A 21160-nucleotide genomic window follows, 5' to 3' on the forward strand; every position below is an offset into this window, starting at 1 on the left:
AAGTTAGAGGCATCACAGATGGTCCCGGGTTTATGGTGGCTGCTCTTGCAAGAATGTCAGCTTTTCCGTTACCAGCATGAGCTTCGATCCATCTTAAGAGAATGCTTGGATTTTGGAGGAGTACGGCCTGGATGACTCGAACAAGTTGATAAGGAGTAAGGGGATCTTATATTGCTAGCGAACTCGAGAGACTGTCTGGCCAAATTTTAATTGGTTTCACTAACTCATCTAATAACTTTTTACCGTCTAATCAATTCCGCTTGAAACACAGTATGAAATTCCTCCAGTTTTCCTTTCCATTTTTGGATACTTGAATGCCATTTTTGAATTCGCAATATGAATATCCTGTTCTCAGTTCTGATTTGAACCCGTCTGTGTAGAATGTCAGATTGTTATCCTCTTTGAAGGATTCTATTGTTGCGATTTGTTTTTCTATTTCAAACAATGAAGAGTGGATAGTAATATACTTGACTTTTTCTTCAAATTCACTAGGATAATAGGTTACACTTTCGAATTCTATTTCTTTCTTTAAGCATATGACATTGATATAAATGGCACCGTGTTGAGCTTTCAAATGTACAGTGGCATGATGCCTGTAATAACTTGCAAAGCTGCTGTTGATGACCATAGTGACATATAGGAGAAGATTCTCCTCATTGATGCTAGATCATGCACTTACACCATGCAGGAGCATCCTCTCAATGACTGCTTGATATAGGGTTTTCTGAATTTTTGTTGTAGTCTCCAGCGAGGACCTGTTAGATGGCAAAGTTGATATTAGCTTGTCTTGTGAATGAGTGACCCAGTTTAGTTTCTCATCTAATGTTATTCCCAGATATTTAAGAAAGCCGTTCTTTTTAGAGGCTGGATGTTCCATCGAAATATAGATTCCCTGGACAGTTTTCCTATAAGTAAATATTGTGATTGTGATTTTTGCGACCCAATTTGTAAATATCTGTCCGCTTTTGATTGAAATCCATTCATAAGAAGTCTGTCTGTCTGGCAGTTAAGATACAAGTAAACTCGATAACTAGAAAAAGCTAAGAGCTAGGTGAATAAAATCCAGTGCATAGATTTGGCATTCACTTAAAATATAGATTATTGAATCAAATGCATCAAGCTATTGACCATCTGATATCTATACTTTTGTATGCAATCACTCATGTGTGTTGTCTTCGGTGACCACAATGGCAGTTTTTTCTTAAATTCTGGTATCAGTCAAACAACAAGTAAGTGTCAAAAATGCGCATTCTCGCGATAGATTCGGTAAAAATTCGAGATTCCCGCCAAAGATTCATACGCCTTAACTATCATTCACCAATAGCTTACCCAAGATGTACGATTTTATCGGAGGAAAAGAGCTCTTTTGGGGAGTATGCGAGAAAGTTTCGGGGAGTTCTCATTGCCTGATCAAATTGTCAGTTATCTGAATTTGCGTTGGTTCGTCATGATTAATCAAGCGATCGTGCCGTTATTCGTCGCTCATTATTCCTACTCGCCACGATGGATGCGATAAATGAATGAACACGCACCGGTTCGTTTATAGAATCCCAAATTCGTAATGGGGGAATGTAATTATAAGTCCATAATCCATAACTTTGCCGCCAGAATTGATGCAGTTTATATTATTATAAAACATTTTACATTATATAAACTTATGTTATTATCTAATAAATCTGTTCCAAAATCTCAAATAAAAGGAAAGGAGAAATTTTTATTTAATTTTTAAATTGAAATATTATTGCAAATTTTAACCACCATGACGTTCTGAACAATGAAATTTTTTAAGTTATTTGTAAGTAAGATTTTGTTACTACTCAAAATAACCCGAATTTATTACATTCCCCATTACTAGCTGATGGTTTTGAAAACGAATAGGTAAATTTGATAAGTATTCAATAAGTTTAGTGGTGATTATGATGAATCAACAGATTAATCTCATTTTCCGTAATACATGCATCAAAAGGGAAATGGTTTGTTGAAAAGATGGTTCATTTCAAGAATGACTGCAACGAAGAAAAACATTAAATTTGAATTCATGAACATGAAGTTTATGATATTTTTTCACCATGCCCAAAATCGCTGTCATTATACTTCGCTCTATATTTAAAACCTTGGCTCTATAAAAAAACCTGAATATGATATTTATAGAGCCAAATTATTAAGCAGGAAAGGCAGGCGATTTTTCAAAGGCTCCGAATTATCGAGATTTTTTTGTTGTTGCAATATTTTGAAAATTATATAATTTTGTGCTTTCATTTAATTATAAAGGCGTGCGATCGAATTTGTTTACATTAATTTTGGAACGTTATTTTTGTAACTTTTCCTAATCAATTACCATTGACAAGTTTTATACTGTGCTATTTTATAATTCTAAAAAAAATGTGGAGTTTCATAATTAAAAAATGACCTTTATTAAATATTATTTAGATTGGATTAAGGAAAGTCAAAATGTGTTGCTTAAAATTACTTATATAAAGATTAAGTTAGAATCAATAAAAAAAAATTTTGGTACTGGAACTTTGAAGGGGGAAATGGCCCTCTAGTTTTCCACCCTCTAAGGGCCTCAAGAAGGTTTCTTGCTGCTCTAAATATCTAAAAATGGAAATTTTCGAACATGCAATTTTCCATTGTCTATCGATTCAATAATGTTCTGAACGTCCACATTCTTTTTCACCCGTACCTACAGCTCAGTTTTAATTAACTCGATGCAAATTGCCAAAAAGCACCGGACGGCTTCTCGTGTAGATCGATCCGAAGTAGTGATAAATTTAGGCTTAGAAATTTAGGTCAAAAGATCCCGTTAGTACCGGGTAGAACCGGTTCCTTTCTGCTTACTGGTCGAAGGAAACGCGGATCAATGAGAGTTGAGACGAAACATAGAGCAAAAGAAAAAAAAAATGAACGGATGGCAGTAGAATCGTCTGAAATCCAAAGACAGAGGAACCAAACCACGGTCTCATTAATGCGCACCTGCGTTTTATTCGATCCTTCTGGACACGGCGCGAGCCTTCCGATTCCGTCTCTTTATTGATCCAGTAGGAATTTATTCCGGTTTGCACCAACAAGAGTGGAGTGAGAGAATGTTTTGAGATTGCGGAGGATGAAGATCAGGATTTGTTTGAATTTGAAACAAAGATTGCTTCCACTCAATCATGGATTTTCTTTTCAAAATCAGCTCAATGCTTTTGTACATTTGGTGAAAATGTTTGAATTATGCCATGCACTCAGTACCAGAAGGCTTGTCACACACACAGCGGATTTTTCCGACGCGGTTGATTCACCGTCGCCGCCATAACAACAGTACTGTATTGAATTATATTAGAGCTTACACATTTGGCGGGAAAATAAAGGCACGGTGTCAATTTGTCGTTTGCTGTGCAGACATCGGCTGCCACTGGCGCCAACGGTACTTGGATCGTCGCAGACCGAGTTCTGGCGCACATAATCAAATGCAAGCTTGCACACACGGCGTTTTTTTAACGCGTAGAGTTGCTTTTTCACAGCGAGTTTAACCTTCCTGCGTGAAACACAATTTTTCTTTCAGCATCAATAGGTTTTCATCTATTATGAGCATGAATGAGTTAAATATCGATAGTGAAATTTTAATCACTTTAATCCAAGAAAGGCATGTTTTACGGATTTTTAAAGACAGAAACGCAGCGGTTGGCATGAAATTTGTAACGATGATTTATTGGAAGAAAAAGACTAAAACGATTTATGGGAAATCTACACTTTTTCATATGTACTTATGAGAAAAAAGATGGAGTCGTAAAAAAATATCATATTTTGAGATTCCAGAAATGACAGTAGTAAAACTCTCTACTTCCAGAGAATTTTATTTACATAGCACTATTGTTTCTGAACTAAATTATCAATACTTTTTTTATATCTGAGCTATCTATTATTAACAAACGGTTTTTTTTTTTGAAAAAATATAAACATTATTGGAAAATGAGTAGCAATATTACGTTTTTCAAAAAAGTTTTATTATGCTTTTAACTTATTTCTAATAAATCAAAACTATATTACAATAAAAATAATTCGAAGAAAAACGTTTTTTTCCTTGTAATAATTGTTTCAAATTAGAAAGCTGCTTATTTTACAGTTATCTGTCGCTAATATGACATTAAGAATATTTTTATATTGTAGATGTATGCCAGGAAACCATGCCTGCATTTGAAATAAAATATCTACATAGAATGTTTTTTCATATTGTTTGCTTTGAAGTCTCCTCTTGTAATATTCTCTCCTTGAATCCCTTTCAATCTTATAATTGATATTATATCCTCAATCATGTATCCATCTCTCTCCCTAATATAATCATGAAGAATAATACAGGCTTTAATAAAATCATGCACAAATTGTGATAGAGCAGTAAAAGGACGATGGAATATTCTCCATTTATTGCTGAATATCAAAAGCGCATACTATGCATCTTCTTTCAAGACAAATCGATATTTGAATATTTTATTTTCAACTGTCAAATGTGTTTTAGCATACGACCTTAGCGATTTTTTATGCAGCCCAAATGCTGCATCACCAACGAAAAAGTATGAAACTTCTGGACTTTCTGTGCCTGACAAGCACAAAATAATTTGCGGTATTTACTGTCGGCAATGTCCATTGGCACAAATGAATGGTTATATTAATTATATAATTAATGTATTAATATTAATTGTATATTAATTTCTAATTTTATATTTATGTGTCTCTAAGGTTCTGTTCCTATAAGTATTTTTTTTATGGATTAAACAAAGGTACTTTCAAAACTTTATAATGACAATGTACGAAAATAATTGTATGTAAAACATTTATTTTACACAATCCAATTTTATACTCTAATAGATTTTTAAAGTTTTTGCCAGCATTACTACAGGCTGAATGGAATTCCTCATTTTGGTATTTTTGTGCTGATACCTTTTAGCCGCCCATGTAATCCCCCGAAGGAAGTCTTCATTCTGAAATAACTGAAGAATTTCAATATCAATTTCTTTTGCCTTAAATCTTCAATGAATGTGTAAAAAGCTCCTAAATCCTCTTTTTTTCATTCATTGCATAAATCCAAATGAGTCTCTTTTTTTCTCTCTCTCTTTATTTAACGAAAAAATAGCAATAAAGATGGAATCTGCTCTCTATTCATTACAAATGACACTTAAACAGTAAATAGTTTAAATAACATGGTGAAAGTAAATTTGTTTGTTGGTGAAATGGTGTGGTAACGGAACTTTAGCAGCAGCGTGTGTAAACCTTCGACTTCTGTGAACGGCAACGGTAAAATATTCGCAGCGGAAAATAACGCTGTGTGTGTAACCAGGCGAAGAATAGTTATATTATGTACAAGCCTATGGAATCGTTAAAAAATGGATGAAAAAATATTTTCTGTTCTACGGAATGAAAACCATCAATCCATGAGCAGTGGTCTCCCGAAAACTTCCTCGTATACTTTCTAATAAAGGGAATTTTGTGTTTTAAGTGTGTTTTTACTAACCGATTGTAAACAAAATTTGGCACAAAGTCACAATTACAATTACTAAATAATATACAAAATTTAATATGTTAAAATCATTGCATTATGGTGTTTACGTGCTTCTAAGGAACAGACGGATCGACAGACGTTCAGCCTCCAGTTCGGTGCAGCTCCAAATTCGATCAGCGTCCACACTGTGTAAATGTTAAATTTGCTTAACAAATTTTATCCATTTGGCTCTCTTCTTTTTGTATAACTTATATTCGAACAGCTGGACAGACAGACTTCTTTTGATGAGAATTGGCCCAAAATTTTAAAAAATCTACATATTTTGTATAAAGACCCGATACCAAATTTAGTTCAAAATGGGGTTGAGCTCGCTTCATTACAGACAGACAAATGGACATTTTCCAAAGATATGTTTTTCGAACTCAAAGAAGTCTAAAACTTGGAGCTTCGTCAGAATTTCAAGTTGGAATTTTTCGACAATACTTTCTCTATACTTCGCATACCAGGAGAAAATAAAAAGGACCGATGATTGCTTTTATTGCTTTTCTTCAGCACACAGATTTCTGAGTTCTTAGCTTTTCGAGAAATTATTGTTTGTCATATATGAAATCTACTTTTGTGAAACAGCAGGAGCGGAAACGGATTCTATTTCAGAAATGCAGAAATCTACGAAAGCGTTAAAGAGTATTGCAAAACTACATTCAAAAAGCAAAAAAAAAAAAAAAAAAAAATGTAAAATAGTAGTTTTAAATAGTGTAAAACTCTTCAATTCATTGATTCTTATATACTTCTGATAGTTCTTTAAATTTTGGAAGAATAAATCCGATTTCAACCAGACATCAGAAGAAAAAAATGTAAGAATTTTTACTTTTTCGTATACGAAGTATTAAGAAAGTATTTTAGTCATTAGAAAATGCGAATTCGAGATTTTGACGAATCTCCACATTTTAAAACTCCGAGTTTGAAAAACTCCTTTTTAGCAGTACGTTTGTCTGTGAAGAAAATAATTCAGAAATGCTTTAAGCTAGATGGATAATATTTGATATGTGATCTTTACTCCAAATGTATAGATTTCTATCAAATTTTGGACCAATTCCTTTCTGAGGAAGTCTGTCTATCCGGCTGTTCGAAAATAGGTGAACTGGATAACCAATAAACGATGAGAGCTAGATGGATAGAATTCGGTGAACAGATTGACACCGACAGTGTAGACAACTTTCACATTTTGAGCCAAATCCAGCGAGGACTTTGAATTTCTGTCAGAAACGCGACCACTTCAATGCCCGTCGACTTGAATGTGCCACATTTGGTACGTGATTTTGTGACTACAATTCCAACTATGTGTCAGATTTTAATTTCCTTCGGTACAGAAAACGCGTGTCAAAAAGACAAATTCATTTTTGTTATGATGAGGGAAATCTTTCATGATTATCATACTTATATGAGCACTTTTTAACTCACTTCTTGATCTACTGAAGCTCTAAAACGTAGCACATGAGTGTGTTCGAGATGAGTGTGCAGTATTGTAATATGTAATGAATAGTCTCGTAATCGATCATTATATTTTGATTCCACACGAAAACTCCCCTAATAAAAGGACATTTTAGAAGTTGTTTTATTAAATTTATTCTGCCTGCAGTATATAAAGACTACATAGATGAAAAAATTGAAACAGTTTTCCAGCAAAAGAAGAAGAATGTTCATCACATTATTACAATCATCACAAGATTTTCAACACATTATCGATGTAAGGCTTCATTGAGAAATCTAGCGGCTAAGATGTATTAGTTGATGTCATAAATGCACGAATTGGGAAATGAACAGCTTATAATTACTTCTCGTCTGAAGAAAATGACTTTGCTTTTTCTGAAAATGAATGACTTTTGACAGTTCAGCTTTCTTTTTACCCACGACTACGAAACATAACTACCTAAAAAATGTGCGATTGGAAATGAAACTGAAATGAAAGACTTTCCTTCAAATTGAAAGCTATAATCGCTAGAAATCTTAATATAAAATATTAATTAATAGTGTGTTAATAAGGTGTTAATCAATAACTAAAGTTAAATTTTAAAAAAGAGTACAAAACGTCGTTTTTATTAATCTATTAAAAAGCAGGAAATATTCCTTTATCAAAAATATGCATGTCAAAATAAAATCATAGAAAAACGAAACATTGATATAAATATTCGAAGTAAACTGGAATTTTAATCACATTTGTTATATATTAAATTTTTGATGAATCCTCAAGAAAGTTCTTTCTTATTCATTTTGATTTTATTCCTTTGTAGCATTTTACCGATATTCTGAAGCGCATGTTTTGATTTTTAAAAAATCCATGCTACTAAGTTTTTTTTTTCATCCTATCAATGCATTTCTTCATTCATTATTATAATTACGATTGAATTCTACGATCCCATTCTGCCCTTTACAACCAGGTAGCGCTACTCACGTAGTACCAAAATACGATGAAAATCAATCATTTGATGATTCAGTTCTGAAAATTATAGCGTATTGAATTGAAAGTGTTGTCAAAGTTTTAGAATGCCGGTACATTAAGAAGTGAAGTGAAGCATCGTTTGTACAGCCATGTAACAGGACATGTTAATAAAAGCGTATAAAAACGAACTGTAAGTATGTTATTTTCTTAAATCCATTGAAATGAATACTATCTTAATATCAGAATTTTCATCCACTCATGAAGACAAGGATCTATTCATTTGTACTGATGCCATCCGGAAAACTGCATCTCAAATGACTGAGAATAATCGCTTCGCAGGAACAGTGATGCTCTTCTCTCGAAACGTTAGAATGAATGAATTTCGAAAAGAATGCGAATGAATGATGATCCGACAAATTGCGATGGCGAGCTTTCCTGAGCGTAATATCTTTGGGAAAATATGATAAATCGTTCCGAGGAAATGAATATAAACATTTCTTTTAATTTGATGTTTGTTTTAATTCTCATTTCACTGACACTGTCACGAAGTAAACATGTGGCTCCGCTCTAGTGTTTCTATGAAGATAGAAATTGAAGTAATATTTTTTTTAAATTTAAAATCGAATAAAGTAATGATTAAAGGACTCGATTTATTAAAAATGACACAATTATAGAAAGTGAACATTATTTTTTACAGTCGATTTGGGAAAACGTGTCTAAAGCACAAAAACGATTTTTAAATAATACTAACCGTATGCCAGGGATGAATCGCCAAAAAAAAAAAGTCGCTCAATAGGTTCAGTAAAAATGCTTAATTCACACCAAATATTAATATTTCGTAACTGTTGTACGCCGTTGCCATGTGAGGAGTTCTCTACCTTACTCAAGTTCTACATATTTTTTTTTTTTTTTTTTGTGGGGAATCGGAGGATAGAGACTTTATTAGACCTTTTTAGAGAACGTGCGAGAAAGTTTTTTAAAGACCTCACAAACTGTACATTTGCAGGTAATATTCCAATGCAACAATAATATGATATCATGTATCTTTCAATCTTCACAAGAAGTATAGAAAGAAACTGTGGCTGGAAACTATGGTCTTTACATTTTTTTTTTTTTTTTTCCGGAATGTATTTCGCATCGCAGCAGGAACATTTTGAAGTGCTGCATTTTCAACTAGACCCGATGTTCTCTTTCCGCTCATGTGCAGTAAAACAAAACCCCTTTCCTTTCCTAAAAAGATCTCTTGTCTGAATAAAGGACAGTAAAAATTGCATTTCTATATACAAAATTGAGACTTAAAATTTTTTCCATTGCAAAAGAAATTTCCCGCTATTCCAATATGTGGAATTAAATGGGAAAATGGAAAATAATTAGAATAATAAAGAATTAATTAAATATGTTTTTATTGTATTTAAGTTGAATAAATTTTTTCGCGAACCATTTTTTTTCCAAAATATTAAGAAATCTAACAAAAAGCACTTTAAATTCCCGCATTCCCAGTAGCTAACATGATCGAAGGTTAAAAAAGCCCATCTTTTACAACAAAACATGCATATAAAACACTTCTTAAAAAATAACTGTAATTTGACTCCCATTTTAAAACATTTTAGACATCTCTATAGATAGATGCTGTATAATATTTTTTTTTTTCTTTTTCCATTTCGACAATTCCTGTAAATTTATCAGAGTCTGAACTCTTTTTTTTTTTCAACTTTAACAAGAATAAAATGTGTTTTGAAGTGAACTTATGAGTCACAATTGCAATAATTTCTACTAACTGAAGTAGTGCAAGTTTGCATAACTGCTCAGCAGAAGTAAAAAGTTGCTCTTCGTGCACGAATATATAAAGCGAGATGATGCTGTGTTTGTCATATTCTGCAATCCTAATCCTTCATAAAACGACAGTTTTTTTTTTTTTTTTTTTTTTTACAATTAAAAAAAACTTATGACTAAAATACGATAAGCGAAAACAATACTTGTGTTGTTGCTTATGGTACTTGCCATAGACAAGCACGCTGACAAAGTAGCGATTTTAAGGTCTGTTGTTTCACCCGGGACCGAGAGCTACTCATGCGTCACATTTCATTCACAGATCGTAATTAAGACCTGAATCTGAGAACGATCATCTCTGATCCAGTGATATTGTCTCGACTTGGAGGACTTGGCGGCTACAACAGATTTATACGTGCACCAGCCACCATGTACACGGGGAGTCTTCGGGCGGTGGGGTTCGAACTTGCTACCTAAGGGATCCGAATCTAACACCCTAACAACCAGAGTATCCCGGTACATGGATTATATTTGATTCTGTTGTTCAAAACAATAAGTTGGTAATATTAAAATGAATTTCTTTCCTACAGTTTCAACCCTCAACGATTGCATTTGAGTTCAGAACAAAGCCGTGTATCGGGATTGGAAATCGGGATTAGAGTGAAGACTATCCGAGAATATTTCTTAAAAGAGATGAAAATTAAATGGCTTAATAACATCATCTTGAAAATTATATTGCTTAATATTTTTATTTTCTTTTTCTTTTCATATAATTTTTATCGTTTGGAACACGAGTAATGAATCTCTCGAGCAGGTTAAACATTTAAAGAGTTATTGGATATAATAATGGAACACTCCTTCTTTGAACTATTGTGAAATTCTCTTCCGACCCCCCCCCCCCCTCCATCCTATGAGAGTGGGAACAATGGAAGCAGCCACCTTAGGCGGCTAGATTGGAAAGGTTGGCCGGCAGTTGGAATAATATTGTCCTTAACTTAGCTGCCAAATAAATACATTTGTTAAAAAAAATAAAAATTTTATAAATTATAAAATGTTAGGAAGACTATGTATATTTATGTAGAATTATTAAAATCATTATTAAATAAATTGGAAAAATAATCACTTATTTGTTATTCATTTATATTCCATCTGACTTCTTCGAAATAATGGCATTTAAGGATGTTTCTGTTTGAAGTACCTTATTTTCTTTTAATTTATTATAATAATTAAGTGTTTTTATCTATGGAGAAACCATTTAACTAATAGTTATGGTTCATTTTCAAGAACTGTACTACTTCAGTTATTTTTGAAGGATATACATATTAAAAATTGAATATCCTTTAAATCATATATACCGAATGTTATTAAATTTATCATCAATATTTGGTGGGGAGATGGGAAATAGGTTATAAAAAACTATTTCATGTAAGGAAGCATACGAGTAGACATCATGTAGTATGCGTAAGCGTAGACTTGAGCATAGTTCATTGATTGTGGGAAAACATGACTAGAAACTAGTAAGAAAAAAAAATATTTATTTGTGTACAGTTTGCTCAGACTTACAAGAAATACTCTAAAGTCGGACCATTTGCTAGAATGCGTGACTCATAATGACGTTACATGGACAACTGGACTTACTGGAATATGCCCTGCATTTTTCGGATATTTGGTGGCAGTTGATAAGAATACTCCAAAATCCATAAAGCTAACTACAGGGACTTCGTGCACCATGATTTTCATTTTACCCCGTACAAAGAAATCAATTAGGGATGAATAAGGCGACCATGGTGGCAAAAAACCTATCTACCACAAACCAATCCATAAAACTTCAAAGTTGTTGCACAGCTCTTAACTTTCGAACTGGTGGGTTCTGATCCACTCATACGTGCGACTGATGTGTGGTGAAGATACTTTCCTTGATTGAAATTGTCTCTATGGACCGGCATCTTCTTCGATCGGCATTAGTGCTACACATTATCCTATTTCGAACCGTTGTCGATGTCGTTTGATGCTGGGGCACGCGATAGTTGGACTCATTTGCCTAGCTCGAAGACAGCTTTCCTCTGCTGCACCGTAAATTAGATGCATCCCTGAAAGTTCATTCCACATATCCCGGTTCATGATACCATCACCTTCTCGTATGACTGCCGGCTGCATATATCAAGCAGCTTTGCATGCGTAGAGGCAAAGCACTCCCCACGTTGCCATACATTCGTCTGTGTCCATGTTTTCTTATGCGAAATGCTCTTCTTTTCTTGCTCTCCGTCAGATGATGACGACGAATTCAGAGATACTCTGTGTATCCACAGAATTGCTAAAATAATAAATTTAGCTAAGATAAATTATTCGTGAAGGCAGGGCAGGTTTTCTACAGGTCAAGGAGATTGCAATTCTAATTTTTTAGTAGAAGAACATTTATTCGAGACAAAAATAACATATACTTTTCCCATAAGGAAAGGACTCTTAATTTACCAATTTATCAATTACATATATAATATTTACTTCTCAAAAATAGCAGCCCGGAGACTTTACTGACCGTACAATGCAGCTTTCTGTGTCACGTAAAAATGGTGTTTCGTATCCTGCCGAGCTAGATCGCGTCTCTGCGTAATCTACTGAAGAAGATTATACACGCTGTATAGATAGATTCTTTATATTCTGATTTTTTTTCCATACTTTGTCCTTGATTCGATTCATATTTGAAAAAATCACATTTTAGAACAGACTTTTCCCTCCTTTCCTAGAATACTAGAATTGAAATTTTGTTTGTATGTTATCGTTTGCACTCCATTATTTTAATGATTTCTTAACAAGCTTAAATATCGATTAATGAAATATTTTCATTTAATTTTTTTCCATACTTCTGCCTCATCTAGCAGTAAACTAAAAGAAAGTTTGTTTCAAAACTCCGTAATATTCAAAATATTAACGAATTATGACAAAAATAAAATGGAAGATGTTTAAAATGAAAATAAAAAGTTTCTTTGATATGCCAATAAAAGTGTATTGTAAACAGTGTTTTATTAAAGTTTTAAACTAAATTTTTTCTTCTTATTTCAGTTTCCAAACTGCTTCCAAGAGTACGGACAAAACTCCATTAAACCCCGTCAATCAATTTAAATGACATCTTCCATTCTCCACTACCTCTATTTGTCCAGCACCCCTTTCGGAGTCAGCTAGTATCGAGCGAAACCTATCTGCCATGGAACGCCAGAACCACTTGTGACGCGGAGGAGCAAGATCCATAAAACCCTTCCAGGATGGTGGAAATGAAAGGTCTGGAGGAGAACCGGGGGGTGCAGAAGGGCATAGACAATGACGGATTCGTGCCCCCTCTCGAAAACAATTTGCCTCCTCGCAGGAATGGCCCCACCTCCAAGAGCGACATCATAGACAGTCTCTGCACCAACTTCAATCAGGACCTGTTGATCGCCAAGACCTTCTACTTCTTCTTCTTCTCGGCGTTCGGGTCTCTCTTCCCCTTGCTGGCTGTCTACTTCAAACAAATGGGCATGAACGCCACCCAGAGCGGATTTCTGATCGGAGTTCGGCCTTTCGTGGAGTTCCTGGCAGCTCCCTTCTGGGGCAGCATGGCCGACAGATTTAGAAAAGGTGAGCTCTTCTATATTTGCATAGATTATATAGGGCATCCAGTCGGATCTAGAGCCAGTATATTGATATTCTAAAGACGGACATGTACTTCTAATTGGAAAACTGTTTTAAATAAAATAGAAAACTATTTTTATGTTGTTTGAATCAATAAAAAAATTACTAAAAAATCACAAAATTTAAATTTTTATACTGCCAACTTGTCTTATAATTCTATTCGGTCAACATTTTTATCGAGAAAAAATCCACTCTTCTGACCAACACTGATCGAATTGAATTTCATTATTTTAACCCTATCAACAGCAGTCTCAATTAAAAAGTGGCTATTCATGGGTAGATCATGTTGGAACGTTTCATTGAAGTACTCTAAAATGTTAAAAAAAGTTCCACCCTTCTGTGACCAATATTGGTTCACTTATAAAGCTTTGAATTTCATTATTTTAAGTCAATCAATGGCAGGCTGAGTAAAAAGGTAACCGTCTATTGGCGAATCTTGATGGAAGGTGAGCGTTGAAATGCTCTAAAATGGCTTGATTCCAGAATGCTTTTTGTAATTCTATCGCACCAGATGAATCGTTTCTTCTCTACGGGAGTTCAGATGTCGCTGTCTTCCAGATATCAAAAGTATAAAGCAATGATATGAAAAGTTGAATAAAATTTCACGAAATAATGACTTTAAGAAAGTGATGACCTCGTTTGTCATACATTTCTGCGATTGGTCTTGAAATTTTCATGTCCATAAAGTGCATATTGCGTTCCATCAAACAGATACTACCAGTCTCGACAAAATAAATGAAAATAGGGATCATTAAAATTGTGTTTATTTTTTAAGCCCTTTTTGATGTGAAAGATTGTCTCTGTTCTTGCGGCAAGCTCATTTTTACTCCTCGCCTGAAATATTGTCACTGACAGAATACAAGAAATTATTTCAAAAGAAGAATTTTATTTCTTAATAAATACTTTATAGGATCATAACTATTTAATTTTATAAACATAGTGATCAAAATATTTTTCTTTAGAATGAATGTATAACGAACTCTATGTTCTGTAACAAGGAAAGGTAATTTATACTTACTTAAATTCATTGATGCTTATTTCTATGTTCAGTATTTCGTTTTAAAGTCTCAAGTCTCATAAAATGAATCTGCAGTAATTGTAATTATAACAATCTTGTATATTATCATAAAAAATATAAAAACTTTGGATCAAAACATTATTAGATAACACATTTAATATTAATCTTTTGGGCGCAATAGATATCTTGCATTTATTTCTCATACATGCGAAACGAAGAATTTCAAATAGTTTTAACGATTCACAAAATATGGATTGATATTTTAGTTTACCATTATTTTTATAAAAATAAAATGGCGCAGTTTCTGCTTGAAATTTAAATGATAGGTTGAAGCTTCAAATAAAATTTTAAAAACAATAAATTCCAACTGACTTGAAAGTCGAATTGAATAAACTTCTTGGAAAATAAAATTTTGAAAGAATTTCTCTTGATAAGCAAAAGTACTTTATAACAAAAAAAAATTGCACAAAATGTCGGACGAAACTCATTTTTTGATTAATACTTTTTTTTAGAGATTTAATAAATGCAAAGAATTTAAGAAATTGTAAGTGGCTTTTCCTTAAAATACTTGCGTCGTTTTTTATTTGACCTCAATTATATGAACAATGGCGATTTATTGAATAAATTTGTTTAAGAACATTAATGTGTTATTCATATATCCTTTTGAAAAGAAAAATTTTAAGCTTTTAAGGACAAATGCAAAAATTATATACATATTACAAAAAAATTATACATTCTAATATATATTTTCAATTACTAAATTGAATATTCCTTATAGACATCTTATGGAATAATTACTATCTTAATTATATAAATATAATATTCCTATAATTATAACTATTTTCAAATTTTTAATCATATCAGAAGCAGCAAAACATGAGATAAATAAGAATTTAAAAAAGTGCAACAATAATGAAAATTAAAGGTTTGTGTAAAAATTGAATTAATATTTAGAACGATTAGCGATTTTGGTTTCATGTCTGTAACAAGCATAGTCGTTTAAGAAGGTCTGGTGCACATTACATCCATCGGGACCAAACGTCCCCCCCTGGTGTGGTGTGGGAGTTAGGAGAGGGGGTGCCAGCTCAGGTGTCATCCTTGTCATCTGAATTTGTCAAAATGACGAGATCCTTCCCAAAATAGCCCTAGTGTTGCTTTAAAAGCTGGACGTTAATATAACCAAGCATATAACCTCTATACATGTCTTCACACAACGAAATCTTTCGCGATCACAAAGCATTTGTACCGAACACTGAGTTGCCTGTAGATCATGGAAGAAAACTGATTTACATTTAATCAGCGAATGATATGCACTAACATTTTTATGTGCTTGTAAATTATGTGTTGTGTGCTTTTTTATGTGGTGTATCGTGTCTATTTATGAGTAGTATGCAAATGATGATAAGAACAGTACGTACTGATAACGAAATACAAGAATAAAGTGCAAAAAGTTATTTTTTTCCCTCTATGATAAGTTATTAATTTTAACACTAAAATTAATATTTATTTTAAACATTGAAAATATATTCAGTTTTATTTCTTCCCCTCATTAGTGTATTAGCGAAAGAAGCAAACATTCCCATTTGTTGCTTTCAGCGTAATGGAGAATTAGGCTCAGATGCAATTTGAGTAAAACTTTCAATCCTCTTGAATATTTCTTTGCGCAAAAGAATCGGACCTGTACTAGAAATTTGGACTATAAATATTTTATAATGCACGAAATACCAAATGATTGTAGATTGAAACTTCAAAGATGCTTTTAAAGTTTCGCAAAAATAAAAATGCTATTACGGACGTCCAGTGAATATATAAACATTACACTCATAATATGCAAACAACCTCTTAGAAGGAAACTTCGAATATCTCTCGATACATTCCTTTTACATCAACCCAAATGTGTACCGAGTTATTTTCCCGTGTGAAATCTATTCATGACCTCAGAACAGGGCGTTGTCATAAAAAATTTCAAAGTTTGTATAGTTTTAAATATATATATATATAATCCCCTATGAAAATTTTAGACACATCATCTTTTAGTATGCGTTACTAGTTTTAAGATGGCATTCTTACTTTTCATATACTATGATCGGAAACGGAATAAATTTGGGTGATTCCTTTTGTTTTTCTTTTCGATATTGTACCTGCGTGTATGTTATTTCTAATTACCAAAAACAAGCATTTATCAAAATGCGATGATTTTCGCGCAGTAAATTTTTGTAGTCGGGGGAAAATGTGATGTTCCTTCATTACAAAATGTATTCATCTCATATAACTACTGGCAGAAATGTTGCGTGTACGTGCATCTGTGTGTGCGTTAATGTTTATTTGATATTCTTTTCAGGAAAGATAATGCTGCTGTTCTCGCTTCTATCATGGATAGTCTTTACACTGGCTCTGGCCTTTATTCAGCCAGCAGCTTCCTCTTGTGTCATGAAGAACGACACCCATCATATACTCTCCGTGCCGGACAAGTCCGGGTACGGACGCGAGAAGCGGGCCGCCCCGATCATCGACCTTGACGACTACGATCCTCTTTACGACGAGCAAGAGCTCATCGACCGGGCATCGACTTACGACGAATCCGCAGAGGACATCAATGCCACTTACGAAGACGTCATCAACAACATGGATGAGCTCGAGGTGGGCAACTGGCTGATGGGAATTCGAAAGCGAAGAGATCAACTGCTCAAGGACGATCCTAGAAAGCCAACGAAGGAAGACAGATCTGGAAAATCCAACGACCAGAAAAAGGAACCGAATTTCATTGTGGGAAAGTCCCCTAACTCTGTGGATTACACTCTGAATTATAACCAAGACGAGCATGTTTCGTACGTGTCCCCGCGCTTCAGCCGCATCGTCTACAAGGAGGAAGACGTCCGCGAAGTCTTCTTCCTCCTTGTCCTTCTCATCGTCTTGGGAGAATTTTTCAGCGCCCCTGCCATCACCCTCGCGGACTCTGCTACCATCTCCTACCTGGCGGAGAATGCTGATAACTACGGAAAGCAAAGGATGTTTGGGTCCTTAGGATGGGGGCTGGCCATGTTCTTTGTGGGAATAGCGCTGGATCATTCGACCGCCTTTCCCGACCATCCCTGCGGTCCCCACGAGCGAGAACGGAATTACACGATCTGCTTCGCGACTTTCTCTGTTCTGATGGGCTGTGCCCTGATGGCGGCGACGCAGTTCAAGTTCGATTACGAATCCTTAGATGATCCGATTCCTATGAAACCTGTTGCTCAGAACGGCACCGAACCCCCCGTGAAAGGAACCGGACTGCCCAGTTTCCTGACAGAAGGGACTGTTATGGACGACTCCCCCATTCCGCCTCCTCCTCCGAAAAAACCTGAAGAGACAGCTCCAAAGGTAAGATGAGCAGGTTCGAAAGTAGGTAAATGCATGACTGCCAGTAAGTTTCTAAAATTAAGCTCATCGGTCACATTTTTTTTTCACAATAAATCAACAAACAAACAGACAAATGTTCAATCAAGAACAAACAAGAAATGTTCGGAAGCAAAATTTAAACACGATACAGAGAGAAGCTTTCAGTTTGTGCTTGGCATGGTAGATGTGGGTGATCGTAGCAGCTACGTTGCGAGAGTTTTGTCCTTGGTCAAATGGCCATTATTCAATCGATAGTTCGTTTCACATTCGCTTCAACAATTTTTTAAACTACTTTTTTTTAATGTTTTGGTTCGGTGATTCATACACACGTAATTTAGTACAAAATAGTCAATAAGATACTCGTGATGTTGTAAATACTTATTTGTAATGAAAAAAAAATATTATCTAGTAGCAAAACTATTTTAAATCCTGTAATTATAATTAGTTAGGGAATACACTCATTAGAATTATATCTTTAGAATTTCAAGATGGATATTTTTCATAAATTAACAAAGCAGTTAATATACAGGTCATTTTTTTACCGCATTACAAATTTTGGAGGAGATTTGCTATTCAAACACTAATATTAATTATATAGAGCGGAATATGGAATCTTATTCCGATAGGATTCATATTCCAATGATTCATATCATATCTTATTCCAATGATTCATATCATAATTATAAGTCATATATTATATGTTATATATTCAGATATGATTCGTACCATATCATATATTAGGATTCATTCATTCATATATTATTCCAATCATATAGATTGGAATAATATATGAATGAGAAACACGCTGCTGATGGAGTAAACCATTTACCATATGAGTGCTATGTGTTGTTGCTGGGTAATCAATAATCCGTTAGAGAATGGTGTTGCCGTACATTTCCGGGGGAAAATGAACTATATGAATCTGTGTTCAGCCATAGTTTTAAGAGAGCTTAAGAGGAAATAGTCCCCAGCATTTATTTTAAAATAGCATTTTTAAATAAAATTTAGTAATTGATTGGTAAAGGTTTCTTTGTTAATATCTATCTACCTTAAGTTAAAAAAAGAAACATATTGCAAACACTAGCCATCATTTATGGAACTACTCTGTGTGAATTTATTTGAAGCTTGCAAATAATCTCGAATATTGCATTAACGAATTTTGTTATTTCTTTATTCTTAATTTTTTTTTCGATATTTAATAGCCTTACAGTTTTGAAATGGCAGTTCAGTCACATGCAATTTATATATCATTACAGCATTCTTAAAAAACGTATTATGAAAATTTATGTCTTCGATTTTTGTAAATATTTCATAAATCATGACCCAAATAGGGAGAAGCGGCATTAATATTTAAAGTATTGAATATGATAACATTTCAGAGATGGTTATGAAGAATGAACTCATTTCTTCTTCAATTCTTTACTATTTGTGATTAAAATTAAGCTATGTGCAAGCTCACAGGATTTGTAAAATACCAAGTCTTCACCTACTCGAGATGCTACAGTTTTATTAGCATATCTTTCTACAACTGCTCTGCTTTCAAATATTGATTAATCAGCTCATCCTGTAGATTTGCTGTAGTGAAACATACTATCTAATAACTCCATCACGGCTTAAAATGTTTTAGTAACTATAGATGACTACTCCGAAAGCCCGAAGCCATGTCTAAAAATCTGAATAACCTGATGCCGCGACAGGTTAAGTCCTAAGTTCTATCACCGAGCAAGTTGCAACCCCTCCTATAAGAGGCACGTCCTTACATCGGTAGGGGGGTAGCTGGCCCCCCACACCATTTCTGTACTCAGAAGGGTAGCGAGAATCAACCACCATACTGGAAGCTTCTCATCCTCATAGACTGATCTACCCCAGGAGGAGATTAAATATTTTAGTAAAATTTATTTAACAGTCGCTTTAAATCGGATTCTTGCCCTTTATTTACATTTAATTTTCTATTATTTTTTTTTTCTGTTTTAAAAACAGAAATAACTCGAAAAGGTTCATTAATAATTGAAGGCGCTAATGTAGAGAATTTGAAAACTCTACTGCATGCATAATTTTCGAACTTGATCTCTTCACAGAGCACCGTGTTTGCGCAGACCACTCGCCAACTACCTGAGTGGCTCTCCGTCATGCGGACCTTTGCCAACTTACGTTACGGAGCCTTCCTCTACGTCACCTGGTTCATGGGCTTCGGTATCGGCCTCGTCTTCACCTTCCTTTTCTGGCACCTTCAAGATCTCGGGGGTACCTCCACCCTCTTCGGCGTCGCTTCCGTCATCAACCACATCTCGGAGATCTTCGCCTACTTCTTCAGCTTCAAATTCATCAGGCAGATAGGACACACAAAAGTATGTCCCTGCCTTATCTAAAAAGCTTTAATTAATCCTTTGATTATGTTTTGAAATCCATCCCTGTATCCTTGTTACTAAGTCATCCTTGAGTACCGGTTGATTTTTCTTTCAACTTACACTGTTCAGAGACACCCATAGGCAGATCCAACAAATGAAATGAACACCAAACTCGTATAGCGACTAAGGAGGATATAAAAAAATAAAGTTCCATGAAAAAATTTCGTTTCAAATAATCGCCAGTGGGGCTGTTTATGGCACTGTATAATGTAAAAAGTGTTGCAAAAAAAGAATAAATAATTGCCCATACGAAATGGCTGTGAAATGTTAAGCGTTATTCATTCCTCCTACATTCAGCTCCGACCGCTGCATTTATTCGCTACTGCAGAGATGCACTCTCCGAGAACGGTGGTCATGTTCAATGGGGTAGAATTCTTCAGCGGTAAAGAGGACGTAATAAATAAAGCCTAACAATTCACTGTCATTTTGTATAAGTTATTGTTATTTCCTTTTTTTGTAATGTCTTCTATATTGTATGGTGCCATTTCGTTGCTAGATCAAGCAATAGGTGGCTCCAACTAATGCAAGTTTTTTTAAAAAATCCTCGATATATTAGGATTCATTCTTACGTCTTTGATACAAGTATGTCAAAACCACAGAGCAACCAGACTCGCACTTTGATTTTGTAATCCTTGAATATTCTCTTCTTAATCCAATTCTGTGTCGTTGGTATGATGAAGGTCTTCTCTACAGCTTGAAATGCATCTCGGTGTTTTAAAAAACAATGAATATTTGAATGGCCGGCGTCCTGGCCTAGGGGTAGCGCGTCTTCCCCGTGATCTAGGCGTCCCGGATTTGAGTCCTGGTTCGGGCATGGTTGCTCTCTTCCTTGTGTTCTTTCTGTGAGGTGCTTGAATGAGCCCCCCAGTATAAAGGGGTTGTGCAAGCGAGTGTATGTGTGCTATCTTCATTTGAGATAGAAGTCAGACTTCTGCCCTCGGGTGCTCAGGGGTCTTTGCCCTCAGAAGCTACTGCGCAAAAATTTGATTTAAATAGTC

General features: G+C 34.5%; 1 protein-coding gene across 1 annotated transcript in view; it reads left to right on the plus strand.

Annotated features, from left to right (window-relative positions):
- Positions 1 to 21160, plus strand: part of LOC129975672 (major facilitator superfamily domain-containing protein 6-like) — an 84664-nt gene that overhangs the window by 28006 nt on the left and 35498 nt on the right. The window contains exons 2-4 of the mRNA XM_056088791.1: positions 12750 to 13301; positions 16715 to 17736; positions 19833 to 20102. Of these exons, the coding sequence (XP_055944766.1) occupies positions 12950 to 13301; positions 16715 to 17736; positions 19833 to 20102 (1644 nt within the window). The 5' untranslated portion in view covers positions 12750 to 12949. The remainder of the gene's footprint in view (positions 1 to 12749; positions 13302 to 16714; positions 17737 to 19832; positions 20103 to 21160) is intronic.

This window comes from Argiope bruennichi, chromosome 7, assembly GCF_947563725.1.
Source record: "Argiope bruennichi chromosome 7, qqArgBrue1.1, whole genome shotgun sequence".
Classification (NCBI taxonomy): Eukaryota; Metazoa; Arthropoda; class Arachnida; order Araneae; family Araneidae; genus Argiope; species Argiope bruennichi.